The following is a 19,981-nucleotide window of genomic DNA, read 5'->3' as shown; positions in this document are numbered from 1 at the left end:
TTAGGTCAACATAGGGATTCAAAATAAAACACTAAAAAAGGAGGTTTTGTTCTACAAATTTCGAAAAAATATCAATTTGTGGCTGTCCTATATGAAATATACCCGAATAACAGTTCCATATGTGAAATACCACGGATTTGGTTACTTTTCAATGCTTCTTTCGGCGAAATAGTCTTTGATTTATTGCTTTGAATCATTTAAAACAAATTTAACTCACTTGATGTCGAATGATGCACACGAGTTTTCGAAGGCAGGTCTGACTTCTTTAGGAATGATTTCCTGAGCGAAAAACTATGGGATGCAATCAAAAATCGTAAAAAGATTCAACTTACAACGTGGAATTTACGATATTTTGTATGTTTCTTTTTCTGACAATTGCATTTAGAAGTTCAAAAATGATCAAATTTAAGTCTTAGAAAGTAGCTTAGTGAGAAGAAAATATTCTGTATGGGACTGTTATGCGAGTAGATTTGAAAAAGGTTTCAAATATGGTCGATTAACAGTCCCATAATGAATAAAAATGGTGCTCTCGACCTTACCAATAACCCAATTTCAAAAATTTCAGGTCTTACGATTTATTATGACAACCTAGAAACGATTTTCGTTTATCCCAAAAGTGGTGATCACAATTTAAGAATGTATTCCAAAACAGGGAAAGCTGATTTTCTCGCTTGCTTTTTTTGCATATGGGACTGTTATGAAAGTAGGGGCGGTAGAGTGTTGCAGCTAAACTGACTTCATGTTATATCCAAAAATCTAATAACGTATTCGTTTATACCCAGTTTTGCACCAGGTCACAACAAGTTTTGCAAATTTTGCTGTCATTTTAAGAAGTTTATGCGCTCAGTTTTGCATCCGTAATTCCCCAGATTTGATTTAAAATGGACGGTGGAACACTGAAGATTCGTTTGATCGAGGTAGCAAAACACTGACGACAAATTATGTTCGTTCTAGTATGGTAAACCTCAAAACTGGTCGAATGGAGAAAACGAATACGGTTAAAGTATCATATTTTCAATGTCATATTACCTATAATGGGAATGATGCTGTTTACAGCCTGGGCTGGCCATACTGAGCTCTTCGATTATTTCTACATTTGTGCCACACTCTTTGTTAATGATCAATGGGAAAGAATTTTGGTGTCCAGTGCTTAGCTCCCGATATAAAAACCACAGAGAACAGACGTACAAGCTCGAACAAAAAATCGTCAAAAAAGTGTGTAAAATTTCAAATGTTATCACCAAAAAAATACGTTAGAAATCGACTACAAACAGAGTGCCATCTATTGCGCAGTTCAAAAGTCACAAATCAACTTTAAAGTGCCCAGTTTTCGAAAAGACGTAATCATATATAAACTTACAAAATATCAAAAAGGGTGTTGGGATTTTTACACAAGTTTCGTGGGCTAGCTTGTACGTCTGTTCTCTGTGTAAAAACTATGTAAAGCACGTCTATATTTCATTTTTTAATCACATTTTTGTGATCCCAAACACAGGGACTGAACCTTCTACTATTGGCATTGATTATGCTTCACAATGATCTTTGATCGAAAAGTTAATAAGTTATATAGCATATGACCAGGTTGTAAAAGCAACATTTCCATTATTTGTTATATCACAATAACAATACGATACTAAGAATTTTGGTTAAAATTTTAAGTCAGTTATGCTGCAAATACTCTACAAAGCACGAAAAAGTGGTGCTTTTTACCTGCTTTGGTAAGTTCTTTTGTTTCCATGTTGTAAGAAGTGCGCGCTAACTTCATATGTGTGTGCAGTTGTTCGACCATTGTTTGTTTTCGTCGCCAAAAAAAAGAGATTTATCGTCAATATTTCTTTCATAACTCTTCAAGGAATTGGTGGCCCACTTTGGTGTCTTCAGATGAAAGTTGCATCATAAATTGAGCTATTCAATGGTATTTTTTGCTAAATATTCGGTGGTGCAGCCGGTACTTTTAGACACCATTTAAAGTTTATTTACAACTTTTCATGTTGAAGGTCTTTATTTATTTTTTTCCAGCTATTTTATTTGGAAAGCTGATAAAATTTCAATGCATTTTGATGTGCTATTTTATAATTTCCGTTGAAAAATAACAGAGTTATGTAGCTTTGAAAAATGGTTATTTTTTATTGACAAAAAAATCTAACCGAAGCTAACTCAAAAAATAAAAATGTTAGAAATCTGAAAAAATGCATGTGTTTTTAAGTCGCAAAAATGAACCAAATTTTCAATTTTGGGGAACATCTGAAGACCCCCGGCGCAAATTGTCAGATAATAAAAAAAAATCCCCATATGCAAATTTTTGTGATGTTCTGTCAAGTGGTTTTGAGATAGCGTCCAATGAAGAAATGTGTCCTGATGCTTGATCTTAAAAATTATTAAAAATTTTGAATTTAGTCGAAGTTATTACAAATTTAGCCGATTGTCCTCCTTCGGCAAAAACAAGATATTTGACTTTTTATCACTTCACCCCCATTTTTTCCGTAATGGCACGATTCCAGATCCAACAGGAGTATAAACTTTTTAACTTTGCAGAGAAAACGGTTGCATTTGGAGGCAATCTTCAATGTTTGTTTAGCATTCGTCGTGTCAATCGTTATGAAAGACTGGGTAATTTGAAGCTTCTACATCGTTAGCCTCCTCAAGTTCCAGACATTAAATTTTTCGATTTTTTTCCTTGTTTTTCTCCGGGAAATACAGGCGAGACTTGTCAACGAAAATTTTCTGGTTGGAAACCGGTCAGGTGATCGCTAAAGAGTTCGTTTTGCTGTCCATTACGAAATTGTTTAAAATATCTCCCCACAATCAGTCCAAATATTTTGCGCACGGTTTGACCACCGTATTTTGTTTATTTTACCGGTGGACAGCTTTACTACCTTGTAGAAATAAAGTGAGGCCTATTTAAAAGTCTGCTAGATGAACAAGTCAGAGAAATTGAACTTTTTTTTATCACTTTCTATATTCATAATTTCGGATTGAGCTTGAAAAACCTTCTCACATTGCTCTCACTTCATAGAATTAATCATCTTCACTTATATTAAAATTTTGGCTCACTATTGGGCCCTCTAGGACTTTTTAAACGATTTATCTTATAGACTTTGGTCGAATATTTGATTTCTAGCGGTTTTTGGGTCTTCCAGTGGGATATTTCTCGATTCCGCCCAAAAAAAAATTGTCAATGAACTATTGGACTATAAGCACCTATAATGGACACTATCTCAAAAACCACTTAAGAGATTACCACCAAATTTTGTACTCATACACATTACATTACTAGGTAGCTACACTGAAAATTTCATCAATTTCCATCTATGCATTTAAAAGTTATTCACAAAACAAAGGGTTGCATTTTTTTCGAATAAAAAACTCATTATTTATTCCATTTTAATGTCTCTCATATTTAGGAGTCGATTATTTTCAACCAAATTATATTACCAGATGATGATCATAAGATATTTTTCAAGTAGGGGTAGTATTTATTGAATTTTTGTATGAATGTAAACAATATATGATTTTCAAAACGTCACCAACAACCGAAGGATATCAGACGGCTTGTCGCTTCTATAGGGCGTTTATCACCAAAAAGAATGGTTTCCTGTGAAATCTGGGACAACACTCGAAATTGGTGCCGCGCAATTTGAAATTGCTTATTTGATATAGAACTAGATGAAAATCGAATTTGATCAAGATATCTTCAAAATAGTTGTTGAATAGAATCTTTAACTTTTAACATAGGGAAGATAAGGGCATAACGAGCACCCGGGGCATATTAAGCACTCTATTTTTCGAAGAAAGTACGAATTTTCCCAAATAAAGGGTTTTAGAAATCAAAGATCAGTTTTTTTTCAATCAGTAATAATAACATTGTACCTCCCTATTCGCTGAGTGGGGTAAAATTTATGAAATCTTATGAAAAATTGACTGCTCCGATGAATCCTGAAGTAATCAAATTTTGTGCTATGTTTGCTTGGAAATAACGTCTTTATCAGGAAGACAAATTTCAAAGATTTCTGCAAAATCAAGCTTAGCTTGGCTACGCTTACTGAGCTAAGACTAATTTTAAGGATTTATGCAAAAACTAAGTTGAATAGCGGACAAATGAGGTGTTAAAATCAAAGAGACTTAAAAGTGAGCATACAATTTTCTGCAACTGTGGAAGCTAAGTTATAAAATTCGAATTACTATAACACATGATATGTTCTTGTTTTCGAATCTGTAAACTTTAAATTATTAGGAATCCTGTTTGAAACCTCTAGTTTTGGTGGTATTGCATTTTTAATTTTAAATTACAATGGATTCTTTTTTTATACGATTGTTGTGTTCGTGCAAAAAAAGAAATCGTTTAAAAAAAGTTCAAAACAACCGGGCAGAATTCATCGCTAAATTCGAGTAAAGTGGCCAACTTGGACTGTAAATCGATCGTTTCCAACCAGGTGTACCATTCTGAGGTGATATAAGTGAAATCGGGAAGCTCAAAGATTTGTTTTGGATTGATCTGTTTTGGGTTTTAAGCCACGGTTGTTCCGGAACTTCCGCAGAGTTTCTAAGTGGCCATTCCGGCCCATGTTATTGTCGGGAAGCAACGTCCGAACTAATTTACCACTCAAGAGTGGTTTAGCAAAAAGCGGGAATGTCTAGAACCTGTTTTTGACATGTTCGAAAATCGTCTTAAAAATCGTTTAAAATAAAAATAAAATAAGATTGTTTAAAAAAAGAATCCAGTGTACTGGGTTGATCATTGATAATTATTGAACTGACAAACAAAATATATAAAACTGATTTAGAATCAGACCCAACTGATCAAGGATAAGATTTGCCTTGCTATTCTAGTTTTAGAGAATGGAAATGGGAAAAAATGTAACTATTTCTAATATCACTGGAGAAAATTTCTAACCTTTGTATATCAAAGATTTTAGTTTCATTAACAACTTTGTTGAAAACTGCAACTCGTTTAAACATATGCTTAAAAATATTTAAGACTCAATTTGATTAAAATTTATTCTATAAAGATCCTGCAAATTCTCATATTAACTTCACCAGACTGTGAAGTGAAACTTTGTATAAGAAATCATCACTTTTCTCAGAAGTCAAAACTACTCGCGATCTTCGAAAAAGTTGACCATTGATTAAATGCTTCTAATTTGAGTATTTTGGAAATATTTTGCCAAAAAAATTAAGACCTTGGGATATCAATAATTATGCTGGTAAAAAAGAAACAAATTCCATATTTGGATTTAGCGCCCTCAAATTAGTCAAAACCATCTCTTAACCTTCCCGTGCCGTACCGGTCAATATAACCGCAGCCCGTGGCGTAGAGGATAGCCTTCAAGTCTTCTAAGTCAGCGGGTATGAGATCGAATCCTGGTCACGGCATACATAGTACACTTTCTGTGGGTTGGTGGTTTCAGCATTTGTAAGATGCTAGCCATCATATCCTCGATAGATGTACGCTTAGGGCATCTGTATTCGTGGTCTATTCTTGGGTCTAATTTATACAAGAATTGAACCAAAGAAATTAGATCCGATCCAATGAAAATACTGGCAACTGCACTCGTATTCCATTAACTGTCAAACGGTTTAGAACTGCGTCAAATTGGACCCAAATCTCATCAGTTTTGGATCAATCCTTATACCAGCTCTAAAAAAAGTTGGGTTGAAACTTTTATAATAGATCACCAGTGCGGTTGCTCGGGTCGGAATTTGGGTCTAAACCGGCTGTTTGGACCACGGATACAGGTGCTCTTAGAGTTAAGAAAAAAAAGGAATCTCTTCGAGGACACATCAAGTTTCATTGAGATCCTGTATGTGTTTGTGTTTTGTTTTTTTTTTTTAACCCGAAGCGTATTTGAAAAAAAAATTAGTTTCCTTCCAATATATTAAGAAACAAACAAAAATATTTAAACGGATTTGATCTAGAAATTGTATTTTGAAGGTCGATTCAGTTAGAAATAAGATACAGCGAATGGAGAATATTTTTTAAAGTTTTTTTTATACCAAATGTTTACGGATAGCAGTCAAAAGTTTCAACTGAAAATTTCCATTGAACCTTCACATGTTAAGCATCCATTGCTTAATCAGTTCAATAATTGTCAACAGTAATAAGTAGTTCATAAATAGGTTGTTTTTTATTTTACGTCTTCAATTCACATCCGATCGCAGTTGATTCACTAAATATTATTGATCTTGTTTTGAAATGTTGAGAAACTAGAATAAATTACCTTCAAAATTCATCTAACAGCATCGAAATCGATCAACATTCGTGGCCTTTTGGTGCGACAACAAACTTAAGTTCAAAAAGAAACGCCAATAATTTAAACAGGTATTTTGCGAACAGGATGCTTAAACTTTTGGCACCAATGAAAAATGTAATTATATTTCCATATATTTTCGAACAAGAGAAAAAAAGAAGTAAAACGTAAGAAGTTTTGTTATTTTGTTTGTTAACGTAGTGTAACAAACACTAATACATTTTCGAGTATTTTAAAAGGAATCGTAGCATATAAAAGATTTAAAACGTGAAATGCTCTGGAAAATTATAACCATTAATTTGAATATTGAAAAGTGAATTTTGAAGCTCAACTTCAAAAAACAGTGTCTAGTCTAGTCTTATTTCATTTATGAAGTCTAGATAGGAAGTTGGAAGTTACAAAGGAAACTTTTTGATAGGAGATAGTTTTCTATTAAATACCGCAACCTTTCGGAGATGTCAAATATGATTTTCATGAAGCACCGTGCCGTGCGTAAAGAGGATTTGTACATCCATTTTTTATTTGTGTCTTGAATAAAATACTATCACAGAAAAGTTATACGCCTCTTTTTATATTTTCAAATTTTGAACAAAGTGTTCTGAATTGTGAGTTTTTTTTTAAATTTACGCGCAATGGATTTTGAAGTGAAATCCGAGTGTTTTTAATTTTTTATTTCAAAACTTATCATTTTCTTCTCACAAATTTTAGGAACTGTTTGACTTGGATGATTGAATAAAAATTCAGAATTTAGAATTTTTGTAAAGTCCCTGATCTTGAAACCGAAACTGAATGTTGGTTTCCTTTTGTATTTTTCCCCAGTTTCGGGTCTGAATTCCCGTTTTTTTAAGGTTTTCCCGGTGTGATTTTCAACTCTCGGTTTTTCCGGTTTTCCTGATTTTCCTGGTTCTGTGGCCACCCTGTATTTAGATGCAAGTGCAGATTAGAATGGTTGGAAGCCAAGAACACGGAGTCAGATTTCAGAATATTCATAATCACTGCAATATTTATGCTTTTCAACCAGAATGATCATAGTAAAAAATTAGATTCTGAATCAATTTTTGAAATTTAGGATTGGAATTTGGAGCGCTGAATTTAATTATGTAGTTAATTTTTTTCAACCAGTTCTCGTTTATAAGAGAACTTTTGAAAATTGGCAAAAATTCATTTGAAAAACGGGTCGGGATTATGTCATAGTCATGAGTCAAAAATTGCGACTAGTGACTCATTTTTTCCTCACATGTCGTTAGTTTAAGATTTTTTCGAAACTGAAGCATGCTATGAATGATTGTTTTGGTGAAGAAAGAGTTTTCCATTATGTTCTTGATCATTGAGATCTCCAATATTTCGGTCATGACATGATGGAGACGCCTTTATTGAAGTTTCCATTTGGTTCCCAAATTTCATACATAACCCACTCTAGTCACACGTGATATTTATATATATCACGTGAAAATTTCTGTCGTGGTGATCTTATTTTCTAGGGTATAGTGATCCAAAATAAATTTCGCCGTCTATATGAATGAATGAAAGAATTTTCAAGCCTGGTTATATTTACCCAATTTAGCGAAACATATTCTGAATTTTGATTCGATATCATAAATCCTAGGTCTGATTTTTTTTCCACCAAAGATGAAAATAGTTTCTTAATCGGAAGTAACAGATCACGAAATTTGTTTTCAATGGTTTCCCTATTATTCACTTCTTTCCCATAAAAAGTGCCTTGACAATTCAAATTTCAATCATTCCCGGTCGGAAATCATTGTGAATCGAATTGCAAATCACTCTCTCCCTCTTCTCGACGAACGACGACGACGACGATGACGACTGACTGTGCCGTGGCGATAGGAAAAACCCATTTCTGCAAATTTTGCATCTGCAATTTATCTTTCAATCTTACTATTTTTTCTTCTCCTTTCTTGAAGCTCTACAATCGGAACACCAGCAGCTGCAGTCGGAATTGAACGAGTGTCGGGCTGTTGAATCACGCCAGGCTGCCGAGCTGCAGGCGGCGATGAAGGATAAAAACGAGCTTGAGGCGCTTCTGGATCAGGCCAACATCCTGGCCCGGCAGCACATGGGCCGGGAGAATCAGGCTCTGGCCAAAGTGCAAGAAGCCCTCCAAATTGCCGATACAGCCATCGAGGAGAAGCACAGCCTGTTGGCCCGGGAGCAGGACGTCCGGGAGGAATGCAACTTTCTCGCTTCCACCATCGGCCAAGTGATGGAGGAAGCTGCCCGGAAGGTGGAACTGGAGATGAACTCACTCCGGATGGGGTACGAAAATAGGATTACCGCACTCGAAAAACAACTGGAGCAACTGAAGGGTTCTCTTGAGCTGCAAGTGCAGAGGACCGGGCAGGCCGAATCGCGCGCCACGGCCCTGGAGGACAAGTTCAAGAACTTGATTGTGACGAACCAGAACCTGGATGCGGATCTACACGCCGCCTCGAAATTGATAGTAAGTGTCCTCTTAGCCTATCTCTGTACTGTTTATTGCACAACTTCGACCTGGCAATCTATCTGATCATTATCAATTCTGAACTGCCGATGTGAAAAAAATATAAAGAAATAACATAGAAACCTGACGGGATGACGGCGAAAATCAATTAGATTGAAGGTCGGAAACTTCCCTTCCCATTTTTCCCCCTCGAAAGGGCACAGGACCGGCCAATTCGCCAGACAGACAGTCGGACGCGGAAGACAAGGGCACTGGGTTCTTCAAAACGTGACGTTCCCGTCATAAGCAGACTTTATGGCAATTTAATGTTCTTGGAGTGTCTTGGAGAGTTGCCACACCACCACCACTGTGCTTGCCATCTGGGTCTGCCATCCGTGCCTTTTTCCGAGGCCCCGGTTTCGTACATAACAATATGCCGTATTGAAAAAAAAAGGAAAATTATTTCCCGTTCCCGTTTGCTCATATTCTCGTGTTGTTTCGTTTTCTTGCAGATTGAAATGGAATTAAAATTGGAAGCGTTCCAGAAGACGATGACCAAGGAGCAGGAAATTGGCAAGTAAGTAAGGGAGTTTGTTATTTCTGTACCATCGTAGATAGGGCCGTGGGAATGATGAAGACATGTTTTTCTGTTTTCAAAATTGTAGTAAATGTTATCACCGTGCCTGATTAACCCTCATCCGCATTAGATTTCATTATCCTAATCAGCACTAGGAGTGTCAATTTGACACCACAAGCTCAAATCGTTATAACTTTTGGCGTGTTAAACCGATTTAAACATAACTTATATCAATAGAAACCTTGTAATGTCAGTAAAATATGTTTAGAACATTATATATAGCTAAAGTTACAAGTTTTCTCGTTATTCAGCATGAAAGAAAAAAAATCCGAAAAAACATGCCTCACGAAAACTGCTGTAGTTCATATATTACACGTCCAAAAAAATATTTGCCTTATGCATATGAAAGCTGAAGTTAATGCCTACATAATGAAGACAAGAAATATTTTTTTAAATTTTTTTTAATGAAATGGTCACAAAAAGTTCAAAAAAGTGGTCTAAAAAACCTACTTTTCATTCGATTGCTAGTAAATACTGTTTGAGCGATGGTAGAGTTTTGAAAAAAATATGACTACAAAATGTATTAAAATTCTAACATTTTGCTGTCTTTAGATTTTTGATGCAACAAAAATTGAATTTACTAGAATTTTTCAAAATTCACTACTTTGCGCGATTTTTTAACAAATTGAAATTTCATCTGTTTTTGTGGTCCACCGTCAGGTTGTACCCGGATTTTCAGTGCTTTCTCGACGTTTGAAGCAATCAAAACTATATTCGTTGGAAAGCACATTTAATCTACATTCTAGTGAGGTGCTACAATTCACGCTGTGAGATTTCACAAAAACATGAAAATTATAAACGTAAAATCATTCCTGAATTTCTAGAACTACAAGCAGCGGTCCAGCAAAACGTGTTTGTTTGCTCTCCGAGTAGGTACGGTGGGTGGTGATTTGGTCAGAGAGCGAAGCCGACAGACGAAATAATGATGCGTGTCGTACGTTTCTTGGTTGGAAATTTTCTATTGATAGTAGTTCACGTTTGCTTGTCACGACACGCATCATTATTTTATCTGTCGGCTTCGCTCTCTGACCAAATCACCACCCACCGTACCTACTCGGAGAGCAAACAAACACGTTTTGCTGGACCGCTGCTTGTAGTTCTAGAAATTCAGGAATGATTTTACGTTTATAATTTTCATGTTTTTGTGAAATCTCACAGCGTGAATTGTAGCACCTCACTAGAATGTAGATTAAATTTGCTTTCCAATGAATATACTCTTGATTGGTCCAAACAAAGTAAAAGCACTGATAATCCGGGTACAACCTGACGGTGGACCACAAAAACAGATGAAATTTCAATTTGTAAAAAAATTGCGCAAAGTAGTGAACTTTGAAAAATTCCAGTAAATTCAATTTTTGTTGCATCAAAAATCTAAAGACAACAAAATGTTGGAATTTTAATACATTTTGTAGTCATATTTTTTTCAAAACTCTACCATCGCTCAAACAATATTAACTAGCAATCGAATGCAAAGTAGGTTTTTTAGACCACTTTTTTGAACTTTTTGTGACCATTTCATTAAAAAAAATTTAAAAAAAATATTTTTTGTCTTCATGATGTAGGCATTAACTTCAGCTTTCATATGCATAAGGCAAATATTTTTTTGGACGTGTAATATATGAACTACAGCAGTTTTCGTGAGGCATGTTTTTTCGGATATTTTTTCTTTCATGCTGAATAACGAGAAAACTTGTAACTTTAGCTATATATAATGTTCTAAACATATTTTACTGACATTACAAGGTTTCTATTGATATAAGTTTCATATGAAGTTCATAATAATTCAAACGACTTGAATAGATTTTACTTTTGTGGTGTCAAAATGACACCCAAAGTCGGAAAAGGGAGTTTTTTTGTCCAGGCTTCCAGGGTCCGTCCATAAAAAAGTAAAGATGCAATATTGAAGAACTTTTTAATTCATTTAGGGTCCCCGAAGAAATTTTTGTATTTTGAAGCTTCTGAAAAAAGTTACAAGCCTTCAAACTTGCAATGGTGTCAAAATGACACCCTAATGCGGATGAGGGTTAAGGAATTTTTTTGTCGCTCAAGGACTAAGAAGATGCATTATAGTATCAGACAGACATTACCTTTTCAGGAAATGACCCAAACATGAAGCTGACTTTAACGATCTCTGATCAAGCAGATATATAGTTCGATTAGATTTCCATTGATTTAGAAACTTGGCATATCGAAAACAAACTTTTTAAGGAAAAGTGTACAAGATGCACCAGCGGGGTAAGATGGCCCATGTCATTATTTTAAAAAAAATACGCCAACTTATGGCTACGAATGATGTTTTTCTTAATTTTTGTTGCGGAAAGCATGCTTCTCTATCATTTTTTAGGTGAAAATTTCATTAAAACCACTTAAATTCTTAGAAACAGAATGATAATTCGACTTTGCGACAAACTTGTCATTTTTCATGCCTTATAAAGTTTTATGACAAACCGTAGGTACTGTGAGGCTAATAAAATTTCAGCTTTTCTTTTTTCCAATCGTATGCCCCTTCGGATGACAATAAATATTTATTTATATTTCATTTTATTTTCACAATTTAAACTAAAAACAATCATATCAGAATTGGGGCAGAATGCGCGCCAGACCACGTGTTTTACGCTCAAATTTAGAATGCTGTTAACTTTTGAGAAAACCCGAATATCAAAGCTGAATATCATTTTTATTTTGGTTGCTGACTCCCAATTGACGATAATAATGCATAATTATATCGAATTTCGTCCTTTTTCAAGTTTAAAAAGTGCATCAATATTTGATTTGAAAAAATCATCTGCCGCCATATTTGCCGCGATATCAGCCAAGAAATTAAATATCCTTGCCTACTTGAAGGCGTTTTGCCTATAAGGATATCAAGAATTGTATTTTCAATACGTTTATCAAGAATAAATGAGTTTGCTAAAATGCGATGAACATGCTACTAAACATTTGATGTAACAATCATTTTATTCCATATAATCATTATTCTATTTCTGACCACCCTTCCGGTATAGTGCGTTCTGTCCACTAGTTTCGGCATTCTTCCTCAAGATGTGATCTCTAGCTGGTTGTGTTTTTAACTAAAGTATCATCAAAATTGAGTTTTATCTTTTTTTCGTCTTTGTAAACGTTCAATTCTGTTCTTACATGGTTTTTAACGCTGTAAATAGAGAGAATGATTAACTGTACTCTGTACAGTTTACCTCCTAAATAGCGAGGTGAAGTCACCTTAGGTTATCTTTGACCAGCGATCTAATGACATTGCATGGACGCATATTCCTCTGTTTTACTAGAACAGGTTCCAAAAACTCTTTGCAAAAACTAGATTAGAACTGCGACCTCAACCTTGAATAGTCGAGTCAATTTTTCCGAACTTACTTATCTTCCGAACATGAGAAGAGCGCATATGGGGTAGAGGATCATCTATTTCATAAACGTAGGCAATCTATCAGTTCAGGATCCGTGTGAAATACCAGGTGATCAATCCTGTAAAAGAAGGTGCACAACTGGTAAAATTTTTAACAAGCCAATCTTCTTACGTCTCAATGGCAAGTAGTTCGGACATCTGAAACTTCCCTCTAAGGGCCTGTTTACGGCGTATCTTAACCTATGCTGGGTGAACCTTTTGGATGTTCTGGATCTGGGTCACAGAACAGCTACCGGAGGAGTAAAAGAAGGGGGTTATATGCCCCATCTACAAGAAGGGTGAAAATTGGATCTACCGATCTCCGCTGCCCAAACCTACAAGCAAACAGATTCTTAGAAGTCATAAGGCCGGAAGGACATGAAGGGACGGTCTACGACGGACCAGACCTTTACACTACGGCAAATCTTCCAAAAATGCCGTGAACACCTAGTCCCTACGCACCATCTATTCATCGACGAGAACGGCTTTTCTGGCAAGCTAACCAGACTGATCAAGGTGACAATGGATGAAAAGCAGTGCTGTGTGCGGATTTCTGAGGAATTGTCGAGTTCAGTTGAATCGCGCAGGGGGCTTCGACGCTAGAAGGTGTTATACAACGTGCGGTGGGTGAAATGTGGGGCACTATTTTCAACAGATCCACTCAACTTATCTGCTTTGCCGATGACATTTATATTGTAGGCAGATCATCGTCGGTGGTGGAGAAGATCTACCGCAAACTGAAACGCGAAGAAGAAAGGTTTTCGTTAATGATTTATACGTCTAAGACGAAGTATATGCTGGCCTGCGGATCCGAGACCGACCGAACCCGCCTGTCCAATAATAACAAGGTCACGATCGATGGCGAAGACTTTGTCAATCTCGGTTCACTGGTGACCACAGACCATGACAACAGCCGGCTGCAGCCGTTAGATCCGGAGTCGAATGATCAGCGGAAGTCGTGTACTACTAACTCTATAAGCAAATTCGTTCGAGAAGACTAAGCCCTCGCAAGTGTAACCTACACACGATGCTCAATAGACCGGTTGTTTTCTACGGGCTCGAGGAGGACCTGCGTACACTCGGAGTATTCGAGCGACGAGTGTAAAGGACCATCTTTGGCGGCGTGCAGGAGAACGGAATGTTGAGGCGAAGGATGAACCACGAGTTCGCGCGTATCCAGAAAGTGGCGAAGGCTGATTGGATATGCTGGGCAGGACATGTTGCGAGAATATCGGACGACTGTCCTGCTAAACAGGTATTCGCCGCGAATCCGGTGAGCACCAGACGAGCAGAGGCGCAACGAGCGAGGTGATAAGACCAAGTGTAGCGTAATGTGGTGAATGTGAGATGTCCAAAAACCGAATTGCGAGCTAGAAAAACTGCGCCGCAATTGCGAGCTTGTATTGCTGAGCCAAATTGCGAGGTAGAAATGCTGCCACGAATTATATGTGCTTAAAATGTTAGGTCTGCGTCTGAAATGCGTGCTGGTAAGCTGTACTCGAAATGCGAACAAAGGATGATGCGCCGAATAAGCTGCACCCGAAACGCGAGCAGTATAGCGCCTAAACAAGCGATGTATTCTACAACTTCACAGGAATGTGAGCTGAAATAGCTGTGCGCCTAATTTCGGCAAAAAGTTTGGCTTTAATCATCGATAAGTGCTCTGATGCTTATGCTAAACTCTCATGCCGCCGTCTACAACTGGTCTCGCAGAACTTCTTTGTACGTATTAACCGCTCAACGTATATATTGTTAGTCTAATCACTAGTCCGTCGGCAGACGTCTCAGAGATTCGTTAAACAATCTCTAGTGTCGACAAGCTGACCGAAAAAAATGCTAAATATTGGGTATTTTCCGAGGTTAGCAACAACTAAACTTTTAAGCACAATGTGATGTACACTTACTTCAACTCCACCCTCCACTTTCAAATTACCAGCTTATATTGGTCCAGAAGGCACAGGTGAAGTTTGACTTCGGATTCGTAGAGGTCAAAAATCGGCCGAATAATACCAACACTGCTGCATTGAAGCCCTGTTTCTGGCGGCAAAGCGGTTAGTTGGAATAAGTTGCCGTGGACCTGGCCCCATTTTTGGCACTGAACCAGGCACGAAAATGCAGTTGGCTTGATTTAAGGTTCACCGATTGAATTCCATTCCAAATCAGAGACGGGCGTGGTTCGGAGAATCAACATATTTTTTATGCCTGCATTATTGACTGAACTTCCAATCTGTCAAGACATTTTGAATGAGCTTTTGTTAAACCCCTCAACGCTGATCTGTTCTCTGTGCACATCTCAGTTTTCATTTAAAACAAGATCAGGTTCACCTATTGAGTCATGATATAATTGGGACTGGATAAGTAATTGGTTAGGAGCCTCACTTGGACTGAAGTTTGGACTGGAGCTTTCAGAGGCTGTGTAACATACTATAGATAGAGATGCCTCTGACTACATACTACGTACACCCAAAATTCAGCCTCTGTGCCAATGGCGTGTAGTCAATTTCATAGCATCATTGGTACAAGAAGATAACGCGACCGGCACTGATTCGATTTGCGCCCACCGGCATTAACCTCCCAGCGCAACCGAATTGCGTATGTCTGAATGAAACAAAATAAAAACGTTTTCGCGTCCCTCCCCATCGCATCACAAGCCGAAGAAGGATGGAAATAAATACCGGCCAACACCAGGCAGCCAGCGAACCGAGCACTGTGCGTGTGAATGTAGCAAAAGCAACAACAAAAACATCCTTCTAATTCAATCTACCGGCAAACACGGCTAAGCTGTGCGTGTGTATGTAGCAAAAGCAACAACAAACACATTCCTTCAATTCACCAGCAAACAACACCGGCCAAGCTGCCCGGCTTCAGCAGCTGTGTATATGTAATAGCAGGCGGTAAGCACACAGTTCTCATTCAATGGGCTTCCCGTTTCCTTCACTCCCGTTCCCTTTCCCGTTTCCATAACAAAACAAGCTGGCCGGCTTTGGCAGCTGTGTATATGTAGCGCGTGTATGTAATAGCAGGCAGTAAGCAAAGCACAGTTCTCATTCAATGGGTTTCCCGTTCCTTCACTCCCGTTCCCTTTCCCGTTTCCATCGCAAGACAAAGGAATGCATTGAAAGGAGGCCAAACGCCGGGAAGCCGCCGTTGTACGTTTTTTTTGTGATTGATCGGTAACAGAAAGCCTATGACAAATATCCCTCTTCCTGCATGAAGCTCGTATAGTACACTGGTTAGGATGTCGGACTGGCAAGACGATATATTTGGTGATTTGAGTTCGATTCTCACCACAGCGCTGTGGTTTTAATTTTTATTTTCTTGTTTCTGGGATGAATTATCCAATAGGAAGGAAATCCCATAAAATGTTTTTCTTGTTTCGCTTGAATGTAGTGGTCATGCATCATTTTGGTTGGGAGCCGAGTCCTTATGCCAGTTACGGTTTTTCAAACATACCGTTTTCGGCACAGTGCACATTTCAGCGCATTATCGGCACAGAGATTTGCTAAATAGGCATTGGATTTTTGCAACCTCTTCTATGGGTGTAGCGAAGGGGATGTACAGGGTCCGGCAATTGAACTGCTACATTACTTCAACAGTATTTATTTCGTTGCACACGAAACAGTATTGAACGATCCCTCGTCGCTTTGTTTACATTATGTCTTAGCTATCATTTGATGTAAATGTTTCTTTTGTAATCAGGTACTATCCGGAAAATAGATCTCGAACAGAAACATAGCGCTGTGGTTGCCTTGTCCCTAGCTGGCAAACGGCAGAAGGACATAGCTTGTGAGCTATCCGATATAAATGTGTGCAGAAGTTTTGTATACCGTACAGTTAAAAGATACCTAGAGACCGGAAGTGCCAAAAAAACGGTATGGTGGGGGACGCCGATCTGCTGTGGTGACACCTGCCATGGCGAAGATCATTCAGAAGCGCCTTAAGAGAAATCCTCGTCGTAGTGCCACGAAATTGGCTGAGGATCTCAACATATCGGATCGAAGTCTCCGTCGGATCCTGAAAGATAAACTTCAGATCAAACCCTACAAGATCCAAAAGGTTCAAGGCCTTATGGTGAAGCAGAAACAAGAACGGGTAAAAAGAGCGAAGGCGCTGCTGAAGAGGGCCGTTGAAGGAAGGTTGAAGAATATCGTGTTTACCGACGAGGAACTCTTCACCGTACAGTAGTTCGTGAATAAGCAGAATGACAGAGTATGGTTGCCAGACAGATCACAACTTGCTGACGGCCACCTGGCGACAGAAACCAGCATCGATGTTGGTTTGGGCCGGAATCACCCGTGATGGTCGGACTCCGCTGGTTTTTGTCCCTGAAGGAATGAAGATCAACCAAAATACATATCGGGAAGTTGTCGTCAGAATGTCGTCGAACCGTGGGCACGTCGACATTTTGGTTCCAGGGATTGAGTTTTCCAACAGGACTTCCAGATTGCGCAACATTTTCCAGGGTTCATTTAGAGCTCCGAGTGGCCGGCGAGTTCGCCAGACCTGAACCTTATAGACTTCGCTGTTTGGAGTATGTTGGAGGCTGAAGTCGGCTCTAAGAAACATGACGGTGTGGAGGTACTGAAGCGACATCTCGTGGTAGCCTGGGATAAAATACCACAAGAACACCTGCGGCCTCATACGATGCGTTCCTCGACCGTCTGCGGCGAGTGGTTAAACTCGAGGGCGAACAAGTCGAACTTTACCAGTGAATTTTGAAAAAGTGATTTGTTTTTTTTCAGTTTGAATTTGAAATAGAAAGTTGATGTTTTGATCAATTTATATGTTTATTTCAATGTAGCACTTAAATTGCCGGACCCTGTAATATCAGCTTTCTACGACTTCTTCTTTTCAACAGAAGCGTTTGGCAGGGAACTCCACTGTTTGTTCCTTCCCTTGATGACCTTTTGCGGTATTTACCACATGGTTGGCCTGACCGTAGTAATCTCTGCAATGCAGTTTAAATGTAACAGAGATTGCGTTGAAAAGAGGAATGAAGAACGCAAGTCTTTCCTTTTCCAGGATGCTTGCATGTTTTGGCTATGTTGGTGAAAGAAGAAGAAGAAGAAGAAGAAGAAGAAGAAGAAGAAGAAGAAGAAGAAGAAGAAGAAGAAGAAGAAGTAAGATTTTATGAAAATTCTTCAAAGAAATCGGCTTCGTCTCTGACAAGATACGTGAAGATACTATGGAGCGAAGGGGATATATAAGAATTCATTCTTTAACGATTATGTTTCTATAGGACTACGAAATCCTTTCTGAATGGTTGACTGGCCAAAGTTAAATCCAGACTGAGTATAGGTAAAGCCCTGCACTATCCTGCACACTGAAGGTGAATTAAGTCTAGACTTCTCTTCTCTTCGGCTCTTGTTCAGGTTAAATATTTGGGGTTTTCGAGGTTTTCGACCAAATCCTCTACGTTGAAGCAATGAACATGTTTGTAAAGTGTAAACCCAAACAGCCTCTATTTGGGCCGACCAAATAAAGCTTAAAACTTGAAGCTTGAATCAAAATTTCCAAGCTAATCCACAAGACCGCGAAAAAAAGGAAATTGTTGGTTTTGAAGATAAATTAATGCGCCCAATTTCTAGTTTGTGTTGACTTTCGAAGGTGGATATGGCCTGTTTGTAGTCTTGACTCGAGACTCTAGAATACTATGAAGGTAACAAACTGGTGGACAAAAAAGAGTAATTCAATGCATGCTCAAAGAGGCTCAAATACGTTAACATGTGTATTGCTCAAGAAGTGCCCGAGTTTGATGATTCTTGACGAAACTTCTTCTTTCGATGGTTATAATATAAGGATAGTTTGATACTGGGATGCTATAGGACCTACTCACTTTGATTCACACAACCCATCATGAATTCCCCTCTGACAAAATGGGTTTTGTCGCGAGGTAAACACTAGAAAACACTTAAAAGGAAGGGAAGGCCGGGTACTGATCGGGTATTTATGTTCCTATGTTGAGCGAAAATTCTGCCAGAGCTATTTATTGCCACAGGCCCGTTATTTTCATTATCATTCATGCTTCCGGCAATCATGAATATTGCCCTAAAATTAAATACGTGATATTGGCTTGCAATTGACTTTCGAATAAAATCATTTTTTTCTCTCTTCAATTGAATAAATCAGGATCCACGCTTCCTACCTCTACGAAAAGCCATATCTGGTTAAATTTTCCATTAAATAAGCGTAATCATCGAAGCGTTCCATTTACCGTGATGGGAAAATTTCGTCTGAATTGTGCTTCCTTTCTTTCTTCCTTTCCACTGGGCAGAATGAGGCAAGCGCGGGAACAGGAACTGCGTCAGCTGCTGGATTGCAACGAACAGCTGAAGGAGCGCTGGCGAACCGAGATGCTGACGGTGACCGACGGATTGCAGCGCAAAATAGAAGCACTTCGGCGGGAAAATTGCTTACTCACGGTGGAAAACAATCAATTAAAGGATCAGCTACTGCGGGAGGACGGTGCTGAGAGAGTGGTGGGTGGTCTTCTGCGGCCATCTCGGGACGGTAATCCAATCAATGGTCCGGAGACCACAGCGGCTAACTCGACACCACCATCGCCGGCACACTGACCTAACCCAAGCCAAGACCATTTCAGAGTGGTCCCCGGAGTCGGGGAGGAACGGTGGACCGAGGATAATGATGTCGATTTTTTGTTTGGTTCATCTTTGAAACTGTGAGGCGGCGACGAGGTGATCGGATGGGGAAAAAAATGTCATCATCATTGTCTCTATGTGTGTAGCGTAGCGTTCGTTGACAATTACCGGAAACAGCAGTGAGAGAGCGAATTTTCTCTGGAGCCACCACGACGAATGGCGCTTGCTAGTTGATACTTTTTGCTGCTGTCCCAGCCCCGGTAAATGGATATTTTGTGTTCTCTAGTCATTAGGAGCAGATGCGATGGCATGGATAGAACTTTTAATTAACGCTATAAATCTAAATTGACGTGTAAATAGTTGATAAGGAAGCTCAATATAATGGAGTAGTGTAAAGGTAGATGTGCGGTATAATAATTTTCCGAAAGTCGTTCCAACTTCGACTGATGCCGTGATATGGTGATTATCCTTAAGAATACGAAAATAAACATTTTCAAGTTCTAGTTGTACCAAATCAAATTGTAAGTTACAAAAAAAGAAACAACACCTTTAGTTAGGAAAATTTTCCAACATTTCACGAAAAAAGCATGTCGTACACAAATATCCAAGGAATGAAATGAATGATATAAAATTATTGAACAAGACAGGGAGCTCAATCGTATG

General features: G+C 38.4%; 1 protein-coding gene across 1 annotated transcript in view; it reads left to right on the top strand.

Moving 5' to 3' along the window:
- The window catches only part of LOC129745749 (protein Daple-like), a 32,663-nt gene extending 12,991 nt beyond the window's left edge, over positions 1-19,672 (top strand). Inside the window, exons 3-5 of the mRNA XM_055739076.1 lie at positions 8,171-8,706; positions 9,198-9,262; positions 18,994-19,672. Coding sequence (XP_055595051.1) covers positions 8,171-8,706; positions 9,198-9,262; positions 18,994-19,294 — 902 coding nt within the window. The 3' untranslated portion in view covers positions 19,295-19,672. The remainder of the gene's footprint in view (positions 1-8,170; positions 8,707-9,197; positions 9,263-18,993) is intronic.
- Positions 19,673-19,981: the final 309 nt, after the last annotated feature.

The sequence above is a fragment of the Uranotaenia lowii genome, chromosome 1 (genome assembly GCF_029784155.1).
Source record: "Uranotaenia lowii strain MFRU-FL chromosome 1, ASM2978415v1, whole genome shotgun sequence".
Classification (NCBI taxonomy): Eukaryota; Metazoa; Arthropoda; class Insecta; order Diptera; family Culicidae; genus Uranotaenia; species Uranotaenia lowii.
Note: the sequence above shows the minus strand (reverse complement) of the source record. Positions and strands in the feature narration are given on the sequence as shown.